At 47.3% G+C, this 24807-nt stretch overlaps 1 protein-coding gene across 6 annotated transcripts in view; it reads right to left on the reverse strand.

Annotated features, from left to right (window-relative positions):
• The window catches only part of LOC106601416 (caskin-2), a 93490-nt gene that overhangs the window by 2708 nt on the left and 65975 nt on the right, over positions 1-24807 (reverse strand). Inside the window, exons 7-17 of one of the 6 annotated variants that reach the window (XM_082971465.1) lie at positions 23966-24096; positions 13956-14064; positions 13607-13715; positions 10400-10485; positions 6526-6643; positions 4360-4536; positions 3215-3351; positions 2940-3003; positions 2685-2791; positions 2082-2294; positions 42-1968 (exon numbers count right to left, since the gene is read on the reverse strand). In XM_082971465.1, coding sequence (XP_082827591.1) covers positions 42-1968; positions 2082-2294; positions 2685-2791; positions 2940-3003; positions 3215-3351; positions 4360-4536; positions 6526-6643; positions 10400-10485; positions 13607-13715; positions 13956-14064; positions 23966-24096 — 3178 coding nt within the window. Of the gene's footprint in view, positions 1-41; positions 1969-2081; positions 2295-2684; positions 2792-2939; positions 3004-3214; positions 3352-4359; positions 4537-6525; positions 6644-10399; positions 10495-13606; positions 13716-13955; positions 14065-23965; positions 24097-24807 lie in introns of all 6 variants that reach the window. The other 5 variants (XM_045715229.2, XM_045715228.2, XM_045715232.2 and 2 more) reach the window with 5 other exon arrangements.

Here is a 24807-nt window from a genome sequence, read left to right on the forward strand (position 1 = left end):
CAGAAAGACATAATAATGAGCTTCCACGTGTAATAAGTTACCTGTAGCAGCAGCCAGACTGTGTCGGGACGGTTTTGGGGCTGTGACGGGGGGTCCGTGGGAGCTGTGAGGCTTGGGGGAGACGGGGGGTTTGAGGGGTGTGCCTGTCCCTGCTAGGTTCTCCAGCCCCTCCAGACTGGCCTCACTGATCCTCAGACTGACCAGACTCACCTCCTCACAGCTCTGGGACTGGGCCCTGCTGCCTGGACTGGAGTCTGACTCTATCTGGCCCTCACTGTCACTGGTGGGAGAGCTGCCAGCATGGTCTTTAGGCTTGTATCTCCGCTTCACAGTGTCTGACTCCTTCAGGTTAAACTCAGGCACCTCCAGGGCTGTCTTGGTGGGCCGGTTCTTGTCTGCCGGGATCTCCACAGTGCTCTCGGCCCTGGGCGGCCCTCCCACCTTGGGCCTCTGCTTGATGGTGAGGTTGCCCTCCTCAGCGAAGGGGATACACTCGCTGGAGCTATTGTGAGGGGATGAGGAGCCATCCAACCCCGGTCCCTTAGGTTCCTCCTCCTCAGAGTCTGATTTCACCCCTCGCTCTGGGTCATGGTCTGGGATGTCGGTCTGGGCTGGAACACATTCACTCTGCACCCTCCTCCTCATCCCTGCGGAGGCCTCTCTGGGCTCCAGTCCTGAGGGGGTGAGGCTGGGGAGGAGAGGCTCTGGTTGGAGGAGGTCCAGCCTGGGCCTGGACAGGCTCTTCCCCTCAGTGGAGGCCTCCAGACAGGCTGCGATGCTCCTCACGCTCCCTGGGCTGTCTGTCTCCACCCCCCCAGGAGAGGGCGCCATATTCTCCATGGACCCAACGCTGGGGCTGCTGCTCACCGAGCTCAGTCTCTTGGGTGGGGCTGGAGGGGGACCCTTTTTACGAGCGCGCACGGCAAAGGACTGGCTACGCCCCACAGTGCCGTACTTTACGGGTGTGGTCTGCATGCCTGCCAGCTGGCTGCGTCCAGGCCGGCGGGTCAGGGTGGCGTAGGACTCTAGGGTGCTAGAGGGCGGAGCCAGGTCGTCATCCTCTTCGTCTGGTTCGCCGTCTGACAGGGCATAGCGTGTCAGGCTCTGGCTGCGCTTCTTAGGCGGGGCCAGGGTCATGGCGTGGTATGTGTGTGCCAAGGGCTTGGTGGGCGAGCCGTGGCCCAGGTCGGTGCTGCCACAGTGGGAGTGGAGGTAGCTGAAGCCCCTCTGGGCCGGGGAGCCCTGGGGAGAGGAGCCTAGGGAGTGAGACCCAGGGCCTTTAGGCTTGGCTGGGATGGCTGGGTACTTGAACACAGTGGCTGCCCCCAGGGGGACCTGCTTGGGCAGCTGTTGCTGTAGTATGGACCTCTGGTCCCAGCCTTCTGGAATATTCCTCTCCTTGGCAGGGCTGCTGTCAGCACTAAGGCTGGTGGAGGTGCTGCAGCTGCCTAGGCTCTCCTGTGAGCGGCTGTGGGGAGTGATGGAGGCCGTGGGTGGGTCCTGGGAGCGCCCTGAGCCCCTGGACCGGGCGTCGATGCTCTCTTGGCTCCGAGACATGCCCACGGCACTCTTGATGGCCAGGCCCTCCTGGTAGTGGCTGGACATGGCTGTCTGCAGCTCAGCGCTCAGCTCGCTGTCCTGGAAGGTCAGCATCTTGAGGGTGTGGGGCGAGGGGCAGTCGGAGGCGCTGTCAGGGGGCTCGATGGTGACCAGGTGAAGGGCTCCAGGGGGCTTGCGGCGCAACGTGCCCTGGCCAGATTCTGCAGCTAGGATGGCCCTCTGGATGTCACACAGCTTCTTCACGGCCAGCATCATCTTCTTCTGGTGGCCCAGCTTGGTGATGCCTATCTCCTGCAGGTCCTCCCAGGTCAGGTCCCGTACGATGCTGATGGAGTCATAGCCGTTCTCTGACAGCTTCCTTTGGTACTGAGGCAGGCCTATGGTACTCAGCCACTCCCCCAGGTCTGCCTGGAGTAGGAGAAGAGTCACAGTCAGACCTACACAGTTGAAACCTTAATGAAAGTAATGTAAACACCTGACTTGCACACAAAAGCAGACAGACAGACACAGGCCCTCCTTACCGGCATGTATTCAGGCAGCCACTCTGGGATGCTGAGGTTTCCTATCTCGATTGAGATCTTCTTGCGGTGGCCTGGCTTGGTGACGCCGATGGCCGTCAGGTCCTCTGGGGTCATCCTGCTGATGGTGGGGACGTCGTAGCCGGCCGTGATGAAGTTCCCAGTGTACTGCTCCAACTGGAAGTCACTCAGCCACTGGTAGATGGCCTCTGCATCCTACACCAGAGGGGAGGGGTTGACTATCACATTGACATCAATTACTGGCCTATTCACTGTCCTCCTTTCTTTTAATAGATACATTTATTTCACTGTGGCATACAGAGTACTCAGAAAAATACAATCATGAGTTGTAATGTGTGGCAAACATGGACAATATTTCCTGTCCTGTGTCTGTCCTGTCCTGCATCTGTCCTGTCCTGCGTCTGTCCTGTCCTGTGCCTGTCCTGTGTCTGTCCTGTGTCTGTCCTGTGTCTGTCCTGTGCCTGTCCTGTGTCTGTCCTGTGCCTGTCCTGTGTCTGTCCTGTCCTGTGTCTGTCCTGTGTCTGTCCTGTCATGTCCTGTCCTGCGTCTGTCCTGTCCTGTGTCTGTCCTGTGTCTGAGTCTCACCTTGCCCTCCAGTAGCTGCTGAGGACGTACAAACTGTGGGGAGACAAACTGCTGTTCCCCTGGTCTCTGTATGTTCACCATCGGCCTCCGAGGAGCACCCAGAACCACTAGACAAGAAAACACACACTGGAGAGTTAAATGAATGGTGTTCAGGATGTTTTCTATCAATAAGCGCAAATCAAACTAGAAAGGTGAAGTTTCAGGAGAAATGTTGTGGTATGCAGCAGTAATGAGAGAAAGGGCTGGTATTCCTACCTGCAGTCAGGTCAGGCTGTTTATTGGGGACTGGTTGCCCTGAGTCACCAGCAGAGGGCGCTGGCTGCACATCAAAACAGAGCACAAGACAAGTTACAGAGAGAGCAGGAATAAACAATCTGTTGACTGGCACTACATATGAAGACAGTAAATCACAATATTACATTTCCTCTGTTCATTGCTGTGAGTAAGGTTTGCAATTATTTTAGCATTGTTATCTATCTCAGTAAAACTAGCCAGGATAAATAAAGCTGAAATAACAATTGGTCCAGTACTTTGGCTGTGTCTGGGAGTGCGGTGGTCTGCTGGTGTTGTCCGTTGGGGGCAGTGTTACTCTCTGTGCTCTGTCCACTCCCAGCACTACGGGTGCTGCCCACACTGCCCGTACTCCCTACACTGTTCCTGTCACCTGCTAGATCGGACCACAGGAGAGGAGGATGCAGAGGGAGAAGAGAAAGAGAGAGATAGAAGTGAGGGACGTTAAAGACAACCGTGGTGGCTGGACAGCGAGAGGGAGAGCAAAATGAGGTCCCTCCCCTCTGTGTCCTTCCAGAGCTCACGTCAACACAGTCACACACACATCCACATGATTCTAACTGAAGCTGGCAGAGGATGGCAGAGGTTGGGGCTGTGGACTCTGTCACTGAGCCAGGAAAGTCATCACAGATCAGGGGGGTGGCACAGGCCAGGACAGGACGTCATTTGCTGCCATACGAAGCCAAGGGAGATGGTTGCATGGTGGAGCGGAGCTGCAGGCATAGAGCAACAGCAGCCAAGGGTACAGAACTACAGAACTACAGGGGTAAACTACAACTACAGTCCTGCAGTAGGACAGATGAAAGGTCATCCACAATGGAAAATTCCTACAGCGGAGTACACAGGGCACCCATTAAGCTTGCAGTGTCCTGTAGACTGTCGGAATTGTCACTTTCTTTGGTCACTGGAACAGAGGTTTCCTGGTGGTCCCATCTCGTGGCAGCAGGGAGAACAGCAGGAGCTATGGGAAGCTCAGTTTGAAGCTGGCACATGACAAAGGTAGAGCATGGGGACAGGGGACAGAGACAGCCAGCTATTGTCATGGGGGGACAGTGGAGGGACTCTTACCCGCGGTGTGTGAGTTCCTGAGCACCCAGATGTCCTCCAGGGGACAACCAGGCTGAGAGAAGCTGCTGGGAGGCCGACCTATCAGACATAACAACACTGTTGGGCCATGGGGGTACCATGGTCTACGGAGCAGCACTGGGGATTGGCTGGGCCTGAACATGAGAGGGGTTTAGAGGGGGCGAACATAGGTGTCCTTGTGCACCCACAACGGTTCAGTGGTGGGGAAGTCTGGCTGGTTAGGGGGCTGAGTACTGTATACCTGTTTCGATGTGCGTCTGTCCTCTGAGTGCATGTATAAGGGTGTGTGTGTATATACCTGGGTTGGCGCTGAGGCCGATGGCGTGGGGGAGGGCCAGGTGGGGATTGTTGGGGGTGTACAGTGTGTAGGAGTCGTCGGTCTGGGGGGCTGAGCTCAGGCTGGAGGAGAGGGGGGCTCTGGAGAGGAGCTGGTGGCGCTGGGTGGGCAGAGAGGCGTGCCGGGACAGGGTGCCCCCTACAGGGTCAAACAGGTAGGACACACAGACAGAGAGGTTAAACGCAAGCTGATGGTTAGAGGTGGACATTACATGGTATGGATGGAGAGATGCTGAGAGAAAAGGAGGAGGAAGAGAGAAAAATAGGAGCAAGGGATGGATTGGAAGCATGAGGGATTAGTCCAACCAAGGTAGTCTGGGAAATGGAGTGTTCTCTGGAGGGGCCAACCTGTAATGAAGAGGGGCCACCACTGCTCTTCCAATGCAGTGATGTGTAGAGATACAACCTATCTGTGTGTGTGTGTGTGTGTGTGTGTGTGTGTGTGTGTGTGTGTGTGTGTGTGTGTGTGTGTGTGTGTGTGTGTGTGTGTGTGTGTGTGTGTGTGTGTGTGTGGAGCCAAGAGAGAAACAGTTCCTTCAGAAAGTATTCATACCCCTTGACTTATTCTACATTTTGTTGTGTCACAGCCTAAATTCAAAATTGATTCAATAGATTTTTTTTTATCTCACTCATCTATATACAATACCCCATAATGACAAAGTGAAAACAAAATATATATATTTTTTTATATATTTTTTTGTAGTACATTTTTGCAAATGTATTGAAAATGAAATACAGAAATATGTAATTTACATAAATATTCACACCCCTGAGTAAATACATGTTAGAATCACCTTTAGCAGTGATTACAGCTGTGAGTCTTTCTAGGTAAGTCTCTAAGAGCTGTGCACACCTGGATTGTACAAAATTCTTCATGCTCTGTCAAGTCGGTTGTTGATCATTGCTAGACAGCCATTGTCATACCTTAACATAGATTGTCAAGACAATTTAAGTCACAACTGTAACTAGGTCACTCAATGTCTGCTTTAATTTTTAACACCCAACTACCAATAGGTATCCTTCTTTGCGAGGCACAGGAAAACCTCCCTGGTCTTTGTGGTTGAATCTGTGCTTGATATTCACTACTTGACTGAGGGACCTTACAGATAATTGTATGTGTTGGGTACAAAGACGTGGTTATCATAAGAAAAATCATGTTAACACTATTATTGAACCCAGAGTGAGTCCATGCAACTTATTATGTGTGACTTGTTAAGCACATTTTTACATCTGTACTTATTTAGGCTTGCCATAACAAAAAGGGTTCAATACATTTCAGCTTTTCATTTTCTATGAATGTGTAAAAACAAAATTCCACTTTGACATTATGGGGTATTGTGTGTAGATCAGTGACACAACATTTCAATGTAATCATTTTTTAATTCAGGCTGTAACAACAAAATGTGGAAAAAGTAACAGGGTGTGAATACTTTCTGAAGGTACAGTAGGTGCAGAGGGAGAATTTAAGATGGGTCTCCCGTTCCCCTGATCTTTTGTTGTGGTGACAGATTTGCAGAGAAGACAGAAACCTGTCACTTTTCTCTGACTGCAGTGCTGAGCTGCTCCCTGTTCTGTCAAAGCTGCTCCATGAGTGTCTCCACGCCAACCTATTCACTCAGGGATTTCTCCCTCTAGTGCACATCAAAGAGGTGGTGTGGGGCGGATTATCTTCTTCTGTGGTGTTAGGTAGGTAACTGACACCTTCCGTTAATCTAACCGGTATTAGAGGTAGACTGCGTGGGTAAGGGTGGGAATTTTTACATAATGTACAATAGCAGATAACTCATGCAGTTCCAAGCCATTTCCATTTCCCTTTCCATTTCTGACTTAATACTGCATTGTGAGTGTGCTGACTTGTCTGGGAGATGAGTGAGTTAGTGAGTGTGTGAGTGAGTGTGTGTGTGTGAGTGAGTGAGTGTGTCTGTGTGTTGATGTTCCGACATGCCGGCAGCTGACTCAACAAGCTACGAATCCTCCGTTTGCTGCGGGTGCCACGGTTACGCAATGAAAGAGGCAAATGTCAGAGGGCTCTCTCTCTTTGCTCATTGCTTTCAGATGGGAGTGGGGAATGGCTAATGATTACACTGAACTTATAGGGTGTGTGTGTGTGTGTGTGTGTGTGACTGACCTGAGCGTCTGCTGATAACCTCTACAATGTTTGGGGGGAAGTAGCCCACCCGGTCGGTGCCCCTCTGGCTGTCGTGGATGTGCCCCTTCCAGCGCCCGTCCATGTGCTGCTCTAGGACCTGCCAGGCAGCCAATCAAAACAAACATTAAGACAGGTCTAAACCAGTCAGATGGCTATTACTACCCAGTGTCTCTCCATATTGAGGCAGGTAGGTCTGTGAGATTCTATAACAACATGGTGTCATTTCCACTGTTTATGTACGTGTGTAGGAGAGTACCTGACCTGAAGTGTGCAGTTCTGGGACAATGACAGAAAGTACATGCTCCAACTTGAAACACATTCTACGTGTTAACAACTTCATCTGTGTATCTATGTCTCTGTATGGTTTGTTTTCATAATGTCAAAGATGTTTTACATAAGTTGGGAGGGTGATACAAAAGCAGCGCCACAGCCCAGAGATCAACTGTAGTACAATAACAAACCAAAAGAGAGAGAACCAAAAGGTCAAGCACATAAACAGATGATGACAGTAGTCATGTGTTTCTGATCATGTTCCATTTGTCCACATGAGCTGCTAAAACCCAGACCATTGTCTCTGCTCCCTAATTTAGCAGCCTTAGTCAGAGGATACAAGCCAAGGGACATTAGGGTTCGGGGGCTGAGGGTATCGGGGAGAAGAGGGGTGTTGGGTTGTGTGTCTGGTAAAAGATGTGGGTAGAGGGGGAAATAGCATGTACTGAATGGGCAGGTTTGGCAGCTATAGAAAAATACATTTAAATGAATTGACCCGTCCAAGTTGTCAAAACATATTTTTCTAAAGGCCTAAACTAGCTAAAGGCACAGTGTGTGGAATTTATTTTACTATGCATTGTTTTCAATGATAAAAACCCTGTAGGCTCCGATGCCTCGCTCACCTAGAACGTCTCCATTTTGGCTTTTTATCGCTGGCGCTGTAGTCACACAAAATTAAATATTTTTTTGTAATTATTCACTTTTTTACTAGCTTATTTGAAATGGAAGATGTAGCTAAGATTTGAGGCTTTACCATACATGCTAAATTAGACCAATTCATCCACTTACGGAAACACATTTACATTTACATTTAAGTCATTTAGCAGACGCTCTTACCCAGAGCGACATCGCTATCAGCCTGTCCAATCCTCCTCACCAGCCTCGCTCCGCCCGACCACTTTTTGCGCTTTGGTTCGGCACCGGTCCCCACTAAGATGTCAGCTAACCTTTTGCCTAGTATCTAACGTGTACATGTGTGTGTGAGGTGTGGAAAGGCTAGTTGATGGGTGAGGTGGATGGCCTGAGGGCAAGGTTTATGAATTGTTTCTCTCTGGCATTGAAGCAGCAGAATAGGCTGACACACTCCCAAGAAGTAAAACAGGCCAGGGTTCATGAGACGATGTGTATGTGTGAGACGAGTAGTAGTAGTAGTAGTAGTAGTAGAGTCATTGCTGAGAGGGAGTGATGGATGAATACCAGGGCCTGTCCCTACCCGTCTCTCTCTCTCTCCGGGCTCAAAGAGAGCCATCCTTCAGATAGAGAGGCTCACTGTACTCTCTCCCTTTAAACTAGTTCCCCCTCAGGAATATGGATAGTGAGGTTCACCTGTTGTGTACTATACCCTTAAGGACCTACTGGACTTTAAACTGATAGAGGACATGTACATCAGGTTCAGTACAGTGAACTGATAGATGACATGTACATCAGGTTCAGTACAGTGAACTGATAGAGGACATGTACATCAGGTTCAGTACAGTGAAGTGATAGAGGACATGTACATCAGGTTCAGTACAGTGAACTGATAGATGACATGTACATCAGGTTCAGTACAGTGAACTGATAGATGACATGTACATCAGGTTCAGTACAGTGAACTGATAGAAGACATGTACATCAGGTTCAGTACAGTGAACTGATAGAGGACATGTACATCAGGTTCAGTACAGTGAACTGATAGATGACATGTACATCAGGTGCAGTACAGTGAACTGATAGAGGACATGTACATCAGGTTCAGTACAGTGAACTGATAGATGACATGTACATCAGGTTCAGTACAGTGAACTGATAGAGGACATGTACATCAGGTTCAGTACAGTGCCTAGTGATGGTCTCTACACCCTGTCACAGTCTACACATTTTGCTGCCTTACAATGAAGTATTAACTCTGGGGCGTAAAGACACACAATCAAGACATCTTTTTAATTCCATTTTTTTAATTTTTTTTAAATCATTTTTATTTAACTTTGGGAATGTGGAGTAGGTTGTGTTGATTGGTAGGAACAAAATCAAATGTATTCCCTTTTGAGACAACATTTTAAGGCAGTAAAATGTGAAGACTGTGCAAGGGGTGTGTAGACTTTCACTAGCAAGTGTATATGCTTTATGACTGATGGTAACTGACTGATGGTTTCCAAACCGTCCTATAGTCCAGCGGTTTTCAAACCATCCTACAGTCCAGTGGTTTCCAAACCGTCCTATAGTCCAGCGGTTTTCAAACCGTCCTATAGTCCAGTGGTTTTCAAACCGTCCTATAGTCCAGCGGTTTCCAAACCGTCCTACAGTCCAGTGGTTTTCAAACCGTCCTACAGTCCAGTGGTTTTCAAACCGTCCTACAGTCCAGTGGTTTTCAAACCGTCCTACAGTCCAGCGGTTTTCAAACCGTCCTACAGTACAGCGGTTTTCAAACCGTCCTATAGTCCAGTGGTTTTCAAACCGTCCTACAGTCCAGTGGTTTTCAAACCGTCCTACAGTCCAGTGGTTTTCAAACCGTCCTACAGTCCAGTGGTTTTCAAACCGTCCTACAGTCCAGTGGTTTTCAAACCGTCCTACAGTCCAGTGGTTTTCAAACCGTCCTATAGTCCAGTGGTTTTCAAACCGTCCTATAGTCCAGCGGTTTTCAAACCGTCCTACAGTCCAGTGGTTTTCAAACTGTCCTATAGTCCAGTGGTTTTCAAACCGTCCTACAGTCCAGTGGTTTTCAAACTGTCCTATAGTCCAGTGGTTTTCAAACCGTCCTATAGTCCAGTGGTTTTCAAACCGTCCTACAGTCCAGTGGTTTTCAAACTGTCCTATAGTCCAGTGGTTTTCAAACCGTCCTACAGTCCAGTGGTTTTCAAACCGTCCTACAGTCCAGTGGTTTTCAAACCGTCCTACAGTCCAGTGGTTTTCAAACCGTCCTATAGTCCAGTGGTTTTCAAACCGTCCTACAGTCCAGTGGTTTTCAAACCGTCCTACAGTCCAGTGGTTTTCAAACCGTCCTATAGTCCAGTGGTTTTCAAACCTATCCTCGGGGACCCGCAGACTTTTCACAATTTAGTTGTAGCCCTGAACTAGTTTACCAGAGTCACCTATTCATGGGCTTGATGATTAGCTGACGTGTTGAATCAGGTGTGCTAGCTGTGGAATAGTTCAACTACATGGAACAGCTGAAACCCCCTGCTGTAGTCCACACATATCTACATACTGTGTCTACTGAATACACATGAAGCCACCCGCACATAAACACTGCCAGCTTGTCTCCCTGCCTGCTACTAAAACACCTGTTAGAGAGGATGAGCCTGACAGTTCACAGGGAAAACACACCTGTCCTAACAGACAACATGGGGGCACAGTGAGTGTGGGAACAACACGGCAATGCCAGCTGAGGCACATCTGAGGAGTTACAGACAGCAAATAAAGAGAGGTAGGTGTGTGTGTGTGTGTGTGTGTGTGTGTGTGTGTGTGTGTGTGTGTGTGTGTGTGTGTGTGTGTGTGTGTGTGTGTGTGTGTGTGTGTGTGTGTGTGTGTGTGTGTGTGTGTGTGTGTGTGTGTGTGTGTGTGTGTGTGTGTGTGTGTGTGTGTGTGTGTTCCTGCTGCCTACCATGATGATATCCCCGGCCCGGATGTTGAGAGCGGTGGGGTCGTGGATGTTCCAGTAGTCTTTCAGAGCTCTCACCTGCAGGACACCTGTAGCATCTGTGTGTGAGAAAGACAGAGGGGAGAAAGAGTGGGAGAGAGAGGGGGACAGAGAGAGGAAAGAGAGAGAGGAGAAAGAGAGACACACACAAAGTTAGTTCAGGGAATTGGTATGAACGAAGGCAGGAAGAAAATACAGCCCAATGATTGATACATACTGACATGTACACTATTTTCAAATCACCTTAAGGGGATATACCCAGACGCCGCTACAATCCCAATGCCTGTTGTTTTTTTATTAGTCACATCCGGCACTGGTATGGAATGCAGTGACATCAGAGAGCAGAGTCAGTCAGTGCTGTATTCAGCCTCTGACTGGTTGGTACACATCAATAATTAATCCATGACGAGGAGGTGTGGTGGCTGATTGTGTTCTATTCCTCTGTTATTCACTCTGCTCTGAACACAGAGAAAACTGGATCATAACAGGAAGTCTCTCTCCACAGCCTCCATGTTTGAAGCAGCAGTCTGCTGACTGAGGAACACAAGTGCTCATTATGGCCTGAGTTCCCAGGCTGCGAGAACCAGATCAAAGACCCAGGCCTGCTGGATTACAGAGGAGATAGCACAAACAGCAGAGGTCCAAAACACAGTCTCATGCATGCGCACGTACACAGGGGTGGCACGCAACAATCACACACAAACAAACAAACTTATAGGTCACACACGCACACACACCTAGTCTTTTGGTTGTGTGTGCACGCGCGTGTGTGTGTGTGTGTGTGTCTGTGTGTGAGCTGATAGGGTTATGTAACCTGTACTCCATGAGGTTATACACAGCTGCTTGGTGAATTACAGCTTAGAGCATTTCATATCCCTCAGTCTCTCCTCTGGGCCTCTCTCGCTATAGGAACGTCTGCACTGGCTCTGTCTCAGTCTGTCTCCCAACACACACACCTCTGAACACTCTGTCCTGCAGAACTCAAACTGCAAAAGAATGCAAGAGTCGCTTCACTACACAAAAGCACAAAGAAAGAAATCCGCTGCCAGGAATCTATGCTGACATTTTAGCAAATTTTTGCGGCTAAATAGATTTTTTAACACACAAATACATTTAGGAACACAATAAAAGATTGAGGAAGAGCGTTTTTATGATAAGAAATGACTAAAAGTGAAAGAATAAAATGTTTTTGTGGTGTTCCATGCTCAAGCAAGTAGAATGTCCCGTCAAATATTTTAGTCACTTAGGGGAGACAAAAATGTTCCGCTGCCCCTTTAACTTCTCTAGGGTAGGAGGCCGTATTTTGACATCCGGATGAAAAGTGTGCCCATAGTAAACTGCCTGCTACCCAGACCTAGAATGTAGGATATGCATATTATTAGTAGATTTGGATAGAAAACACTCTGAAGTTTCTAAAACTGTTTGAATGATGTCTGTGAGTATAACAAAACTCATGTGGCAGGCAAAAACCTGAGAAAAATCCAACCAAGAAGTGGGAAATCTGAGGCTGTAGTTTTTTCAAGTGATTGCCTATCTAACACACAGTGACTTAGGGTTCATTTTGCACTTCCTAAGGCTTCCACTAGATGTCAACAGTCTTTAGAAAGTTGTTTGAGGCCTCTATGGTGAACAGAGAGCGAACAAAGGAAGTTGGAAGTTGTTGACTCAGGAAAGGACATGACTTCATTGGCGCGCATTCACGTGAGAGGTAGCTGTGTTCCATTACATTTTTCAAGACATTGGAATCGTCCGGTTGGAATATTATTGAAGTTTTATGTTACAAAGGCCCTAAAGATTGATGCTATACATCGTTTGACATGTTTCTACGAACGTAAATATAACTTTTTTTCACTTTTCGTCGTGAAACTTTCTGCGTGCTTCCTACATTTGGAGTAGCTTACTGAACGTGCTAACAACAAGGAGGTATTTGGACATAAATTATGGACTTTATCGAACAAAACAACATTTATTGTGGACCTGGGATTCCTGGGAGTGCATTCTGATGAAGATCATCAAAGGTAAGTGAATATTTATAATGCTATTTATGATTTTAGGTATTGCCTGCTGTTGTTTTCTGAGTGCCATACTCAGATTATTGCAAAGTGTGCTTTCCCCGTGAAGCTTTTTTGAAATCTGTCACAGCGGTTGCATTAAGGAGATGTTTATCTATAATTCTTTGAATAACAGTAATATTTTATCAACGTTTATGATGAGTATTTCTATAAATTGATGTGCTCATTCACCGGAAGTTTTTGAAGGAAAAACATTCCTGAACATTACGGGCCAATGTAAAATGTTTTTTTTTGGATATAAATATGAACTTTATCGAGCAAAACATACATGTATTGGGTAACATGAAGTCCTATGAGTGCCATCTGATGAAGATCATCATCAAAGGTTAGTGCTTCATTTTAGCTGTATTTCTGTTTTTTTGTGACGCCTCTCCTTGGTTGGAAAATGGCTGTGGCTTTTATTTTTTAGGCGCTGTCCTAACATAATCTAATGTTTTGCTTTCGCCGTAAAGCCTTTTTGAAATCGGACAATATGGTTGGATTAACGAGAGTCTTATCTATAAAATGGTGTATTAATACTTGTATGTGTGAGAAATTTGAATTATGAGATTTTTGTCGTTTTGAATTTGCCGCCCTGCTATTTCACTGGCTGTTGAATAGTGTGTCCCGCAGGTGGGACGGTCACGTCCCAGCTACCCCAGAGAGGTTAAGGGTAACAGTGAGACTGGCATGTCTGTCTGGGAAAGATGAGATTCTCCCATGTCTCTTCACTAGCAGTTGAGTTGAGCGAGCTCAAACAAGCTAACATGAAAAACAACCTAGCATGTGAACAAAATGATATCCATAGCCAAGAAACACAAGGTCAAAGTCACTCAAGTAGACTCTATGGCTACACACTTCTAAAACAGCCAACATACTTTGAAAAGAACTACAGCAGCAATTTATATGCTATAAATCAAAACTCATACTTGACTTTTTCAGTTTGTGAGTAAAATGGTTGCACTGTAGAGCCCTGGTTCAAGGACAATAAAGCAGGCGGAAAACACAGAATGAGAGGTAAAGACTGCCAAAGAATGATACTTCATGGAATAATGTCTTCATTTGTTAACAACTATCTCCTGTCCCAGTCTATTCCAGTGGTGAGCGGTGCTCTGTTCACCTCGTAGGAGCTGCTTGATGTCCTTGCTGGCGTGAGAGGTGGTGAACTGGTTCACGATGTCCAGGGCTGTCTGGTTGTACGTGTTACGGATGTTCACGTCTATACCAGCCTGTCAAAACCACACACAATGTTATTGTCAATCAGATGTGCACTGAAACACAGCAACACATTCAACATCAATGTTCAAGTCTAACGCAGTCAACGGCAATGTACTGTACAACCTATTCAATAACACACTTCACTTACATTGGACAACATGTTACCAACTGTTAGTTGAACGTGGTAGAATAGTGATTGAATCAGACTAGTTAAAAACTAAGTGAGGTTGATGTCCCTCCAGGTGTCTTACCTCTAGCAGCTGTCTGACCACCTCCGTCTTGCCGTAGAGGGCAGCCTCGTGCAGGGCAGTGCCAGCCTTAGTGGCCCTGTTGATGTCGATGCCCGCTTTCAGCAGCAACCTGAACCAGAGAGGAACAACACAATACTACTTTAGTACAGATTCAAGTTTACAAAGGCTGTTAACTCCAGGGTGAATTGTAAAGGTTTCTGCGAGGCAGAGCCATGGTTGGAGCCAGCAGGACCAGATGCCAGGACAGTATATTATGTCAATGGCAGAGTGTTACAGTGATCCACAGTAGCTAGTCTACTCAACATCCCACATCACATTAACTCACTGAGGTGCCAGGGGGAAATGTGGAAAATTCACACTTGATTCCAGCTGCACAGCACACACACACACACACACACACACACACACACACACACACGCACTCAAATATCCTGGTAGTGAACAAGGCAGTTAACCCACTGTTCCTAGTCATTGAAAATAAGAATTTGTTCTTAACTGACTTGCCTGATTAAATAAAGGTTACATTTAAAAATAAAAAGTTAGTTAAGTTAAGCTTTAGGAATGTCAGAGCTCTTCTGGGAATGTACAGCATGGAAAGTTTGTGAGAGTGGCAGGAGAGGTACACACACACACACACACACACACACACACACACACACACAAGGCAAGGGGAAGTGGGCATCCACACGTGCCCATATGCAAATGGTTTGGTAACTAACTACCACAAACACATAACTTCTGTCTTTACATGGCATTCCTGCTCATCAGCCAAACCAGAACCATACCACAACCACACCATCTCACAATGACCTCTGTCACAATCACACCATTTAACTATACTAACCCAAAATAACAATACAAGACTGATTCAGACAGTGACAGTGATTTGCATCATCAGTTTGCCTCACCACTTACTTTAGTAAATAAGGCACGAATCTAACAAGAAGTCACTTAGAGAGAGAGGGAGGGAGACAGAGAGAAAGAGAGGGATTTTTGGGGCTCAGTTGCCAAGCACAGAGCGATGACTCAGAAGACTGAGCCCTGGTAGAGGGGCCATGCCGGGGACAAATACAGGAGAGAGAGACAGAGATATAGAGACAGGGAGAGGAAGAATACCCCCTCCCTTACTTGAACTTCATTATTCTCATCCTGTTACAGATACTGTGCTTCAGCATCTCTCACTCTCTCCCCCCTCTCTCTGCCCTGCGGCTGCTACGCCCCAGGTCAGTGTGCTCGTTTCATTTCCCCTTAGAAACACAAAGGAGGAGAGGCTCATCAAAGTCTCTCTTTCCCTCTGGTTTGGCTGGATGCTGAAAGAGAGCCCTATCCTGTTCTCCTCTCCTCCTTTGGGGCCGCACTGACTCAATAACCCACTGTTCATATCGCCCCTTTAATACCTCTATTACATGGATGTCTATGTGGGGCCAAAGTGGTGGAACCATGGGACAGGTTACAGCATGTATTGTGGTGACATAACCGTGTGATTGGACCACAGGGTATTGTTATGGAGTCATATGGCCACTGGATCCCAGAAATCCTTGTGCCGTGGTTGAATACACAGTTTCTCTCTTTCATTATCAATTGAAGCCAATGAAAGCCTTGACTGTGTCTTTGGTAAGGTGGTTTGGACCAGGAAGGTGTGTCAGAGAAAAGGCAGACCACCACACCATTATTAGGACTCCTTAACACTACAACTGCTAAAGCAGTCATTTTCACCGCTCATTCATTGTATTTATTACTCTGCTATTTAAGTCATGCCCCCCTCAGTCCTTGACTTTTTGCAAATAACCCAGCGGGGCCTGCTCCACTCCTTCTCCCGACAGCGGGGCCTGCTCCACTCCTTCTCCCGACAGCGGGGCCTGCTCCACTCCTTCTCCCGACAGCCGGGCCTGCTCCACTCCTTCTCCCGACAGCCGGGCCTGCTCCACTCCTTCTCCCGACAGCCGGGCCTGCTCCACTCCTTCTCCCGACAGTGGGGCCTGCTCCATTCCTTCTCCCGACAGTGGGGCCTGCTCCACTCCTCCTCCTGACAGCGGGGCCTGCTCCACTCCTTCTCCCGACAGTGGGGCCTGCTCCACTCCTTCTCCCCACAGTGGGGCCTGCTCCACCCCTCCTCCCAACAGTGGGGCCTGCTCCACTCCTTCTCCCAACAGTGGGGCCTGCTCCACTCCTTCTCCCAACAGTGGGGCCTGCTCCACTCTTTCTCCCGACATTTGAAGGCGCTGTGCCCAGTTGATAATCACCTTAATAATTGCCTCGAAACTGAACCTAAATCAGAACTAATTTCACACATATAAAAGATTAAATAAATGAAGTAAAGTATGATGGGGAGAAAGGGGGAGGGGAAGCGAACGATGCATAATTATGTCATCACCAATTGTGAATGAAGAACAGGACAGGCCATTCTATTGTATTGATCTATTCTAATTAGAATCTTAAATGATATGTACTCTGAATCATTCCACTGAATCACAGCAGTCTTATCAGTCTACTCTGGGCTACTTGGAGCAGGCTACACCGTGAGAGCGTACGTAATGAACATGCTGAACGGCTTTCAATGTCTGGGAAAATATCTACATTGTGCAGCAGGTGAGTGTTGGAGACCTTACATTGGCAAGGGGAGAAATGTCTCCATGGACAATTTCTTAACATCACTGTCATGGGCGAACAATTTGCTTGTAAAGAAAACAAGTCTGCCTGGCACCATGAACAAAGTGAGATGGGAGCTCCGTACCTCTGCGCAAAATAAGGCACCTGCACAGCTGTCGTACTCCTCAACAGTGCTGAAGAATGACAAGACAACGGAACACAAAGAGAAAACCGGAGACTATTACGCACTACAACCAAACAAAGGTGTCAAAGTGTGTTAAGGCAGGTGAAATTGATGAAGATTTGAGTCAACTGTTAGGACAAGGGATAACAGCTAAATGAAGTCCAAATGATGCCATTGAAAATGCACACAATATAAGCGCGAGCTGACAATAACTGACTATTTTTGACTGCTGTCATATCAACACTTACAGTTGAAGTTTACATATGCCTTAGCCAAATACATTTAAACTCAGTTTTTCACAATTCCTGACACTTAATCCTAGTAAAAATGTCCTGTCTTAGGTCAGTTAGGATCACCATTTCATTTTAAGAATGTGAAAAGACAGAAAAATAGTAGAGAGAATGATTTATTTCAGGTTTTATTTCTTTCATCACATTCCCAGTGGGTCAGAAGTTTACATACACTCAATTCGTATTTGGTAGCATTGCCTTTAAATTGTTTAACTTGGGTCAAACGCTTCAGGTAGCCTTCCACAAGCTTCCCACAATAAGTTGGGTGAATTTTGGCCCATTCCTCCTGACAGAGCTGGTGTAACTGAGTCAGGTTTGTAGGCCTCCTTGCTCGCACACACTTTTTCAGTTCTGCCCACACATTTTCTATAGGATTGAGGTCAGGGCTTTGTGATGGCCACTCCAATACCTTGACTTTGTTGTCCTTAAGCCAATTTGCCACAACTTTGGAAGTATGCTTGGGGTCATTGTCCATTTGGAAGACCCATTTGCGACCAAGCTTTAACTTCCTGACTGATGTCTTGAGATGTTGCTTCAATATATCCACATAATGTTCCTACCTCATGATGCCATCTACAGTGGGGGGGGAAAAGTATTTGATCCCCTGCTGATTTTGTATGTTTGCCCACTGATAAAGAAATGATCAGTCTATAATTTTAATGGTAGGTTTATTTGAACAGTGAGAGACAGAATAACAACAAAAATATCCAGAAAAACGCATGTCAAAAATGTTATTAATTGATTTGCATTTTAATGAGGGAAATAAGTATTTGACGCCCTCTCAATCAGAAAGATTTCTGGCTCCCAGGTGTCTTTTATACAGGAAACGAGCTGAAATTAGGAGCAATCAATGAATCAGATTCCAAACTCTCCACCATGGCCAAGACCAAAGAGCTCTCCAAGGATGTCAGGGACAAGATTGTAGACCTACACAAGGCTGGAATGGGCTACAAGACCATCGCCAAGCAGCTTGGTGAGAAGGTGACAACATTTGGTGCGATTATTCGCAAATGGAAGAAACACAAATGAACTGTCAATATCCCTCGGCCTGGGGCTCCATGCAAGATCTCACCTCGTGGAGTTGCAATGATCATGAGAACGGTGAGGAATCAGCCCAGAACTACACGGGAGGATCTTGTCAATGATCTCAAGGCAGCTGGGACCATAGTCACCAAGAAAACAATTGGTAACACACTACGCCGTGAAGGACTGAAATCCTGCAGCGTCCGCAAGGTCCCCCTGCTCAAGAAAGCACATATACATGCACGTCTAAAGTTTGCCAATGAACATCTGAATGATTCAGAGGACAACTGGGTGAAAGTGTTGTGATCAGATGAGACCAAAACGGAGCTCTTTGGAATCAACTCAACTCGCCGTGTTTGGAGGAGGAGGAATGCTGCCTATGACCCCAAGAACACCATCTCCACCATCAAACATGGAGGTGGAAACATTATGCTTTGGGGGTGTTTTTCTGCTAAGGGAACAGGACAACTTCACCGCATCATTTGATGGGGCCATGTACCGTCAAATCTTGGGTGAGAAACTCCTTCCTTCAGCCAGGGCATTGAAAATGGGTTGTGGATGGATATTCCAGCATGACAATGACCCAAAACACACGGCCAAGGCAACAAAGGAGTGGCTCAAGAAGAAGCACATTAAGGTCCTGGAGTGGCCTAGCCAGTCTCCAGACCTTAATCCCAAAGAAAATCTGTGGAGGGAGCTGAAGGTTAGAGTTGCCAAACGTCAGCCTCGAAACCTTAATGACTTGGATGAAGATCTGCAAAGAGGAGTGGGACAAAATCCCTCCTGAGATGTGTGTAAACCTGGTGGCCAACTACAAGAAACGTCTGACCTCTGTGATTGCCAACAAGGGTTTTGCCACCAAGTACTAAGTCATGTTTTGCAGAGGGGTCAAATACTTATTTCCCTCATTAAAATGCAAATAATTTTATAACATTTTTGACATGTGTTTTTCTGGATTTTTTTGTTGTTATTCTGTCTCTCACTGTTCAAATAAACCTACCATTAAAATTATAGACTGATCATTTCTTTGTAAGTGGGCAAACATACAAAATCAGCAGGGGATCAAATACTTTTTCCCCCACTGTATTTTGTGAAGTGCACCAGTCCCTCCTGCAGCAAAGCACCCCCACAACAAGATGCTGCCACCCCCGTCCTTCACAGTTGGGATGGTGTTCTTTGGCTTGCAAGCCTCCACCTTTTTCCTCAAAACATAGCGATGGTCATTATGGCCAAACAGTTCTATTGTCACGGGTGTCGTTGGGTAGAGATGACCAAAACGCAGCGGGAATGTGGATGCTCATCTTTATATTTATTAAAATAAAGAGACCACGGAAAAAATAACAAAACAAAGAACGGCAGACGACAGTTTTACAGGCTATGACAACTAGCAGTGCAAAAGACAACTACCCACAAAATCCCCAGTTGAAAACAAGCATCTAATATTTGACTCCCAACCAGGAACAACGACGTACAGCCCCTTTAATAACACACACAACCCCCGGACCACATAAAACAAATACCCTCTGCCACGTCCTGAACAAACTACAATAACAAATACTCCCTCTACTGGTCAGGACGTGACATTACCCCCCCCCCCAAAGGTGCATACCCCGAATGCACCTAAACAACAAAAAACAACAAAAAAATAAACCCCTAACTAAAGGGAGGGAAGGGAGGGTGGCTGCCGTCAACGACGGCACCTGTGCTACACCCCCCCTCCCCAACCCACCTATACTGGAGGTGGTTCAGGTTCTGGCCTACTGCCCTCCAGACTGTAGGCAGACTCTCTTGGCTCCGGAACGTAGGCAGACTCACTCGGTTCCGGGCCGTAGGCAGACTCACATAGTTCAAAGTTATAGTCAGACTCACTCGGTTCCGGATCACAGGCAGACTCACTCGGTTCCGGATCGCAGACAGACTCACTCGGTTCCGGACTGTAGACCCATTTACCCCTCTCCGAACTGTGGGCCGTCTCACTCGGTTCTGCACAGTGGGCCGTCTCCCTTGGTTCCGAACTGTAGGCCGTCTCACTCGGTTCCGGGCTTAACACTCTTGCCGGATACTCATGTCGGGGCACTGTCGTCGGATACTCTGGACGGGGCACTGTCGTCGGATACTCTGGACGGGGCACTGTCGTCGGATACTCTGGACGGGGCACTGTCGTCGGATACTCTGGACGGGGCACTGTCGTCGGATACTCTGGACGGGGAACTGTTTCCGGACACTCGAGGCTGGGCTGACGCACTGGAAGCCTGATGCGTGGGACTGGTAGTGGAGGTACCAGCCTGGGGACACGCACCTCAGGGCTAGTGCAGGAAGCAGGAACCGGCCGAGTGGAACTGGTATTACGCACTGGAAGCCTGATGCGTGGTGCTGGAAGTGCCAGTTTGGGAACACGCACCTCATGGCTAGTGCGAGGAGCGGGAACAGGCTGAGTAGGACCAGGCTGACTCTCTGGAAGCTTGATGCGTGGTGCTGGTACCGGACGTGCCAGACTAGGGGTTCGCACTTCCGGGTCAGCACGAGAGGCAGGAACTGGAAATACTGGGCCATGGAGGCGCACAGGCGGTCTTGATCGCACCTCCTGCACAACCCGTCCTGGCTGGATGGAACTAGTAGCCCTGTACGAGCGGGGTGCTGGTACAGGGCGAACTGGGCTGTGCAGGGGCCTGATGGTTGCCGTGCGTAGAGCGAGCGTAGGGTAGCCTGGTCCCAGGAGGCGCACCGGCGACCAGACACGCTGCGCAGGCATCCTCCTACCAGGCTGGATGCCCACTCTAGCACGACATCTGCAAGGGGCTGGAATAACTCACACTGGACTGTGCGTGCGTATGGGCAAGATCTTGCACACTTCTTCAAAACTCGGCGCCCTCCACTCCATACACTTCTCCCTATAAGCACGGGTAGCTGGCTTAGGGCTCATCCTTGGCCCAGCCAAACTACCCCTGTGCCCTCCCCAAAACATTTCTTGGGGGTGCCTCTCGTGCTTCTCCCTCAGCGCGTACATGGCCTCATACCGACGCCTCTCTGCCTTAGCTTCCTCTATTTCTTCCTGTGGGCGACGGTATTCCCCAGCCTGGTGCCAAGGTCCAGCCCTGTCCAGAATTTCCTCCCAGGTCCATTTCTCCCACCAGTCCATCTCAAAATCCCTTTGCTCCTTACTCCGCTGCTTGGTCTTTTTGTGGTGGGTAGTTCTGTCACGGGTGTCGTTGGGTAGAGATGACCAAAACGCAGCGGGAATGTGGATGCTCATCTTTATATTTATTAAAATAAAGAGACCATGGGAAAAATAACAAAACAAAGAACGGCAGACGACAGTTTTACAGGCTATGACAACTACCAGTGCAAAAGACAACTACCCACAAAATCTCCAGGTGAAAACAAGCATCTAATATATGACTCCCAATCAGGAACAACGACGTACAGCTGTTCCTGATCGGGAGCCACACAAACCACACAGAAATAGACAGACTAGAAAACCATAGAAAACCAACACTAGAACATATACTCAAACTCCAGACTACATAAACCAAACACCCCTTTAATAACACATACAACCCCCGGACCACATAAAACAAATACCCTCTGCCACGTCCTGACCAAACTACAATAACAAATACTCCCTCTACTGGTCAGGACGTGACATCTATTTTTGTTTCATCAGACCAGAGGACATTTCTCCAAAACATACAATCTTCGTCCCCGTGTGCAGTTGCAAACCATAGTCTGGCTTTTTAATGGCGGTTTTGGAGCAGTGGCTTCTTCCTTGCTGAGCGGCCTTTCAGGTTATGTCGATATAGGACTCATTTTACTGAGGATATAGATACTTTTGTACCCGTTTCCTCCAGCATCTTCACAAGGTCCTTTGCTGTTGTTCTGTGATTGATTTGCACTTTTCGCACCAAAGTACATACATCTCTAGGAGACAAAACGCGTCTTCTTCCTGAGCAGTATGACGGCTGCGTGGTCCCATGGTGTTTATACTTGCACACTATTGTTTGTACAGGTGAACGTGGTACCTTCAGGCATTTGGAAATTACTCCCAAGGATGAACCAGACTTGCGGAGGTCTACCATTTGTTTTCTGAGGTCTTGGCTGATTTCTGAGTTTGAAGGTTTGAGGCACTGAGTTTGAAGGTAGGTCTTGAAATACATCCACAGGTACACCGCCAATTGACTGAAATTATGTCAATTAGCCTATCAGAAGCTTCTAAAGCTATGACATCAATTTCTGGAATTTTCAAAGCTGTTTAAAGGCACAGTCAAATTAGTGTATGTAAACTTCTGAACCACTGGAATTGTGGACATCTACTTGTGTCATGCACGAAGTAGATGTCCTAACCGACTTGCCAAAACTATAGTTTGTTAACAAGAAATTTGTGGAGTGGTTGAAAAATGTGTTTTAATGACTCCAACCTAAATGTATGTAAACTTTCGACTTCAACTGTATATTGATTACAATGCCACTGTTGCTTTTGCCTCGAGTTTCACTATTTATCAAGGCCACTTCACGCTTATAATGATGTTTAGGTTACTGATGTTTTCATCATTTGACCGTGCATCTTTTGACCGTGCATATTGGTCGCTGGGGTATGTTTTGTGTAGTTATAAAAATAAGCTGTTACCGTGTCCAACACATATACTTTCTGTTTCATAGTTGTAACAAAGGAACTCCACTAAGAACATTTCTTGAACAATTTTTTTATTTTCTTGCGTATAGCGTACAGTAACATAAACTAATGAAAATGCTATGGAGTTCTTTGAAATAAAATTAAAATCGTATTCTAATGTTACCCAAGGCCTTCATAAACACAACCAAATGATTATTTTTGCGACAGCATAAAAATATGAATTCCACTGTTAGAATGTTGCAGTCAGAATGACTGCTCATTAGCTTGAAGGCGGACCATTAGAGGCCCAGCAGTTCTAGTGTTAACAGTCTGATCCCAGCTACTACTGATAAATCAGCAGCCACATTTCACTGGCAGATCTGGGTCACATTGGCAGCACTGCAGCCTCACACCAGAGAGCCTCCCTCTCCGTTTCTCTCCAGTGTCTTTCTGCATATCAATCTCTCTCGCTCTCTCAGGCTGGTGACAGACTGCTGCAGCTGTCAGTGAAACATGGGAACAGGGCTGCAGAGTAGACCCCCTCCTCCTCCCCTTCTCTATGGCAGGGCTCAGGGTGAGCTGGGTGTCTGGTACTGGACTGTACCAGACAGACTCTGATCTAGGTCTCCATGGAAGTACTAGGGGATTGGGACTGTGGCCCCTGGTGGAGTAGACATTGGACAGGCCGTTTTATAGCCTCCCAGCTAGTCAGAGCAGAGATTGGGGTACTAAATATATGGCTAGATCCACTTGAGAGAGAGAATAAACACATTCACACACCACAGTGTTCCAGAGCGAGGGTGTGGAGACAGAGCCATGTCTGATGGTTCTTGTCTTGTCCATAGTACAGTGGAGAGGAAGAGGAGGAGGGAAGGAGAGAGGAGGGGCATGGGAACCCATGGGTAGACCCATGGGAACCATTTACTGTCCTGTTGAGTCTCCCAGCACACCAGTTCCAGATCAGTGACTGTGTTAACCCTGTCAGACCCCTGTCCACCTCAGAGTAGGTGTTCAATCACACAGACCTGTACTGACCAACCATGATCAATCATAGCCTTTCATTTAGTATGGGACAAATCAGAGGAATGACAGGCAGAGGATTAAGTCCCACAAGAAAATATCAATCTATCAATGGGCACTGTACACACAAATCACTATGGTCTGAATCACAGCCTGACAAACATGTACACAAATCTGCATTAAATCTTGACATCATTGACATCAATGCATGATTTATACAACACTTATTACACAATACGAGTTTTGCGTACGTTTCACAAGTTCAGATTGTGAAAAACAATAGGAAGTTTCTTACCGGATGATGTCCTTGTGTCCGTTGCGTGCGGCGAGGTGCAGCGGAGTGTTGAAGCCTGAGTCTACAGGTTCCTTACTATTACCCTCTAACAGAGCCACCACCATGTTACTGCTCAACAACAGCTGAGCAACCTGACAGGAGGGAGGTCAAGAAAGTCATAAAGCCATGGAGACAGAAGAGAGGAGAAAGGGAAATTGAAGGAGAGAGAAGAGAGAGCGAAGAGAGAGTGAGAGAAAGTGAGACGGGGTGAGACGGGAGGAGGGGTGATAAATAAAAGACAGGGTGATGAGTACAGGCTTCAAATGTTACCAACACATGTACATTTCATGCAGTGTTAGGACAAGGGATAACGCACACACACAAGTTTGAAACCTTTAGGAGTCCTGTGATTTGACATGTGAGGACCCACAGGTGAGTGTGAGGTAAAACAGGAGTGACCCAGGGGCATAAACAACCCCACACCTGGCCCACACACTGGATGACACCTCAACACCCACTGACTGACTACTGCTGCTGGGAGACTGGTCTGGGACAGAGGACAGAGAGGGAAAAGGAGAGAAAGGAAGAGTGGAAGGAGAGAGAGAAATAGAAATAGGGTGGGCCTCGCCACACCCTGGCACCCGAACACAGCAGCTGATGCCCAAACACACACACACACACACACACACACACACACACACACACACACACACACACACACACACACACACACACACACACACACACACACACACACACACACACACACACACACACACACACACACACACACACACACACACACACACTGGAGCCAGTGTCAGCATTCTAAAGATATCCCATTCTAAATCAATCCTGGGGGA

The sequence above is a fragment of the Salmo salar genome, chromosome 03 (genome assembly GCF_965601325.2).
Source record: "Salmo salar chromosome 03, fSalSal1, whole genome shotgun sequence".
In the NCBI taxonomy this organism is placed as follows: domain Eukaryota; kingdom Metazoa; phylum Chordata; class Actinopteri; order Salmoniformes; family Salmonidae; genus Salmo; species Salmo salar.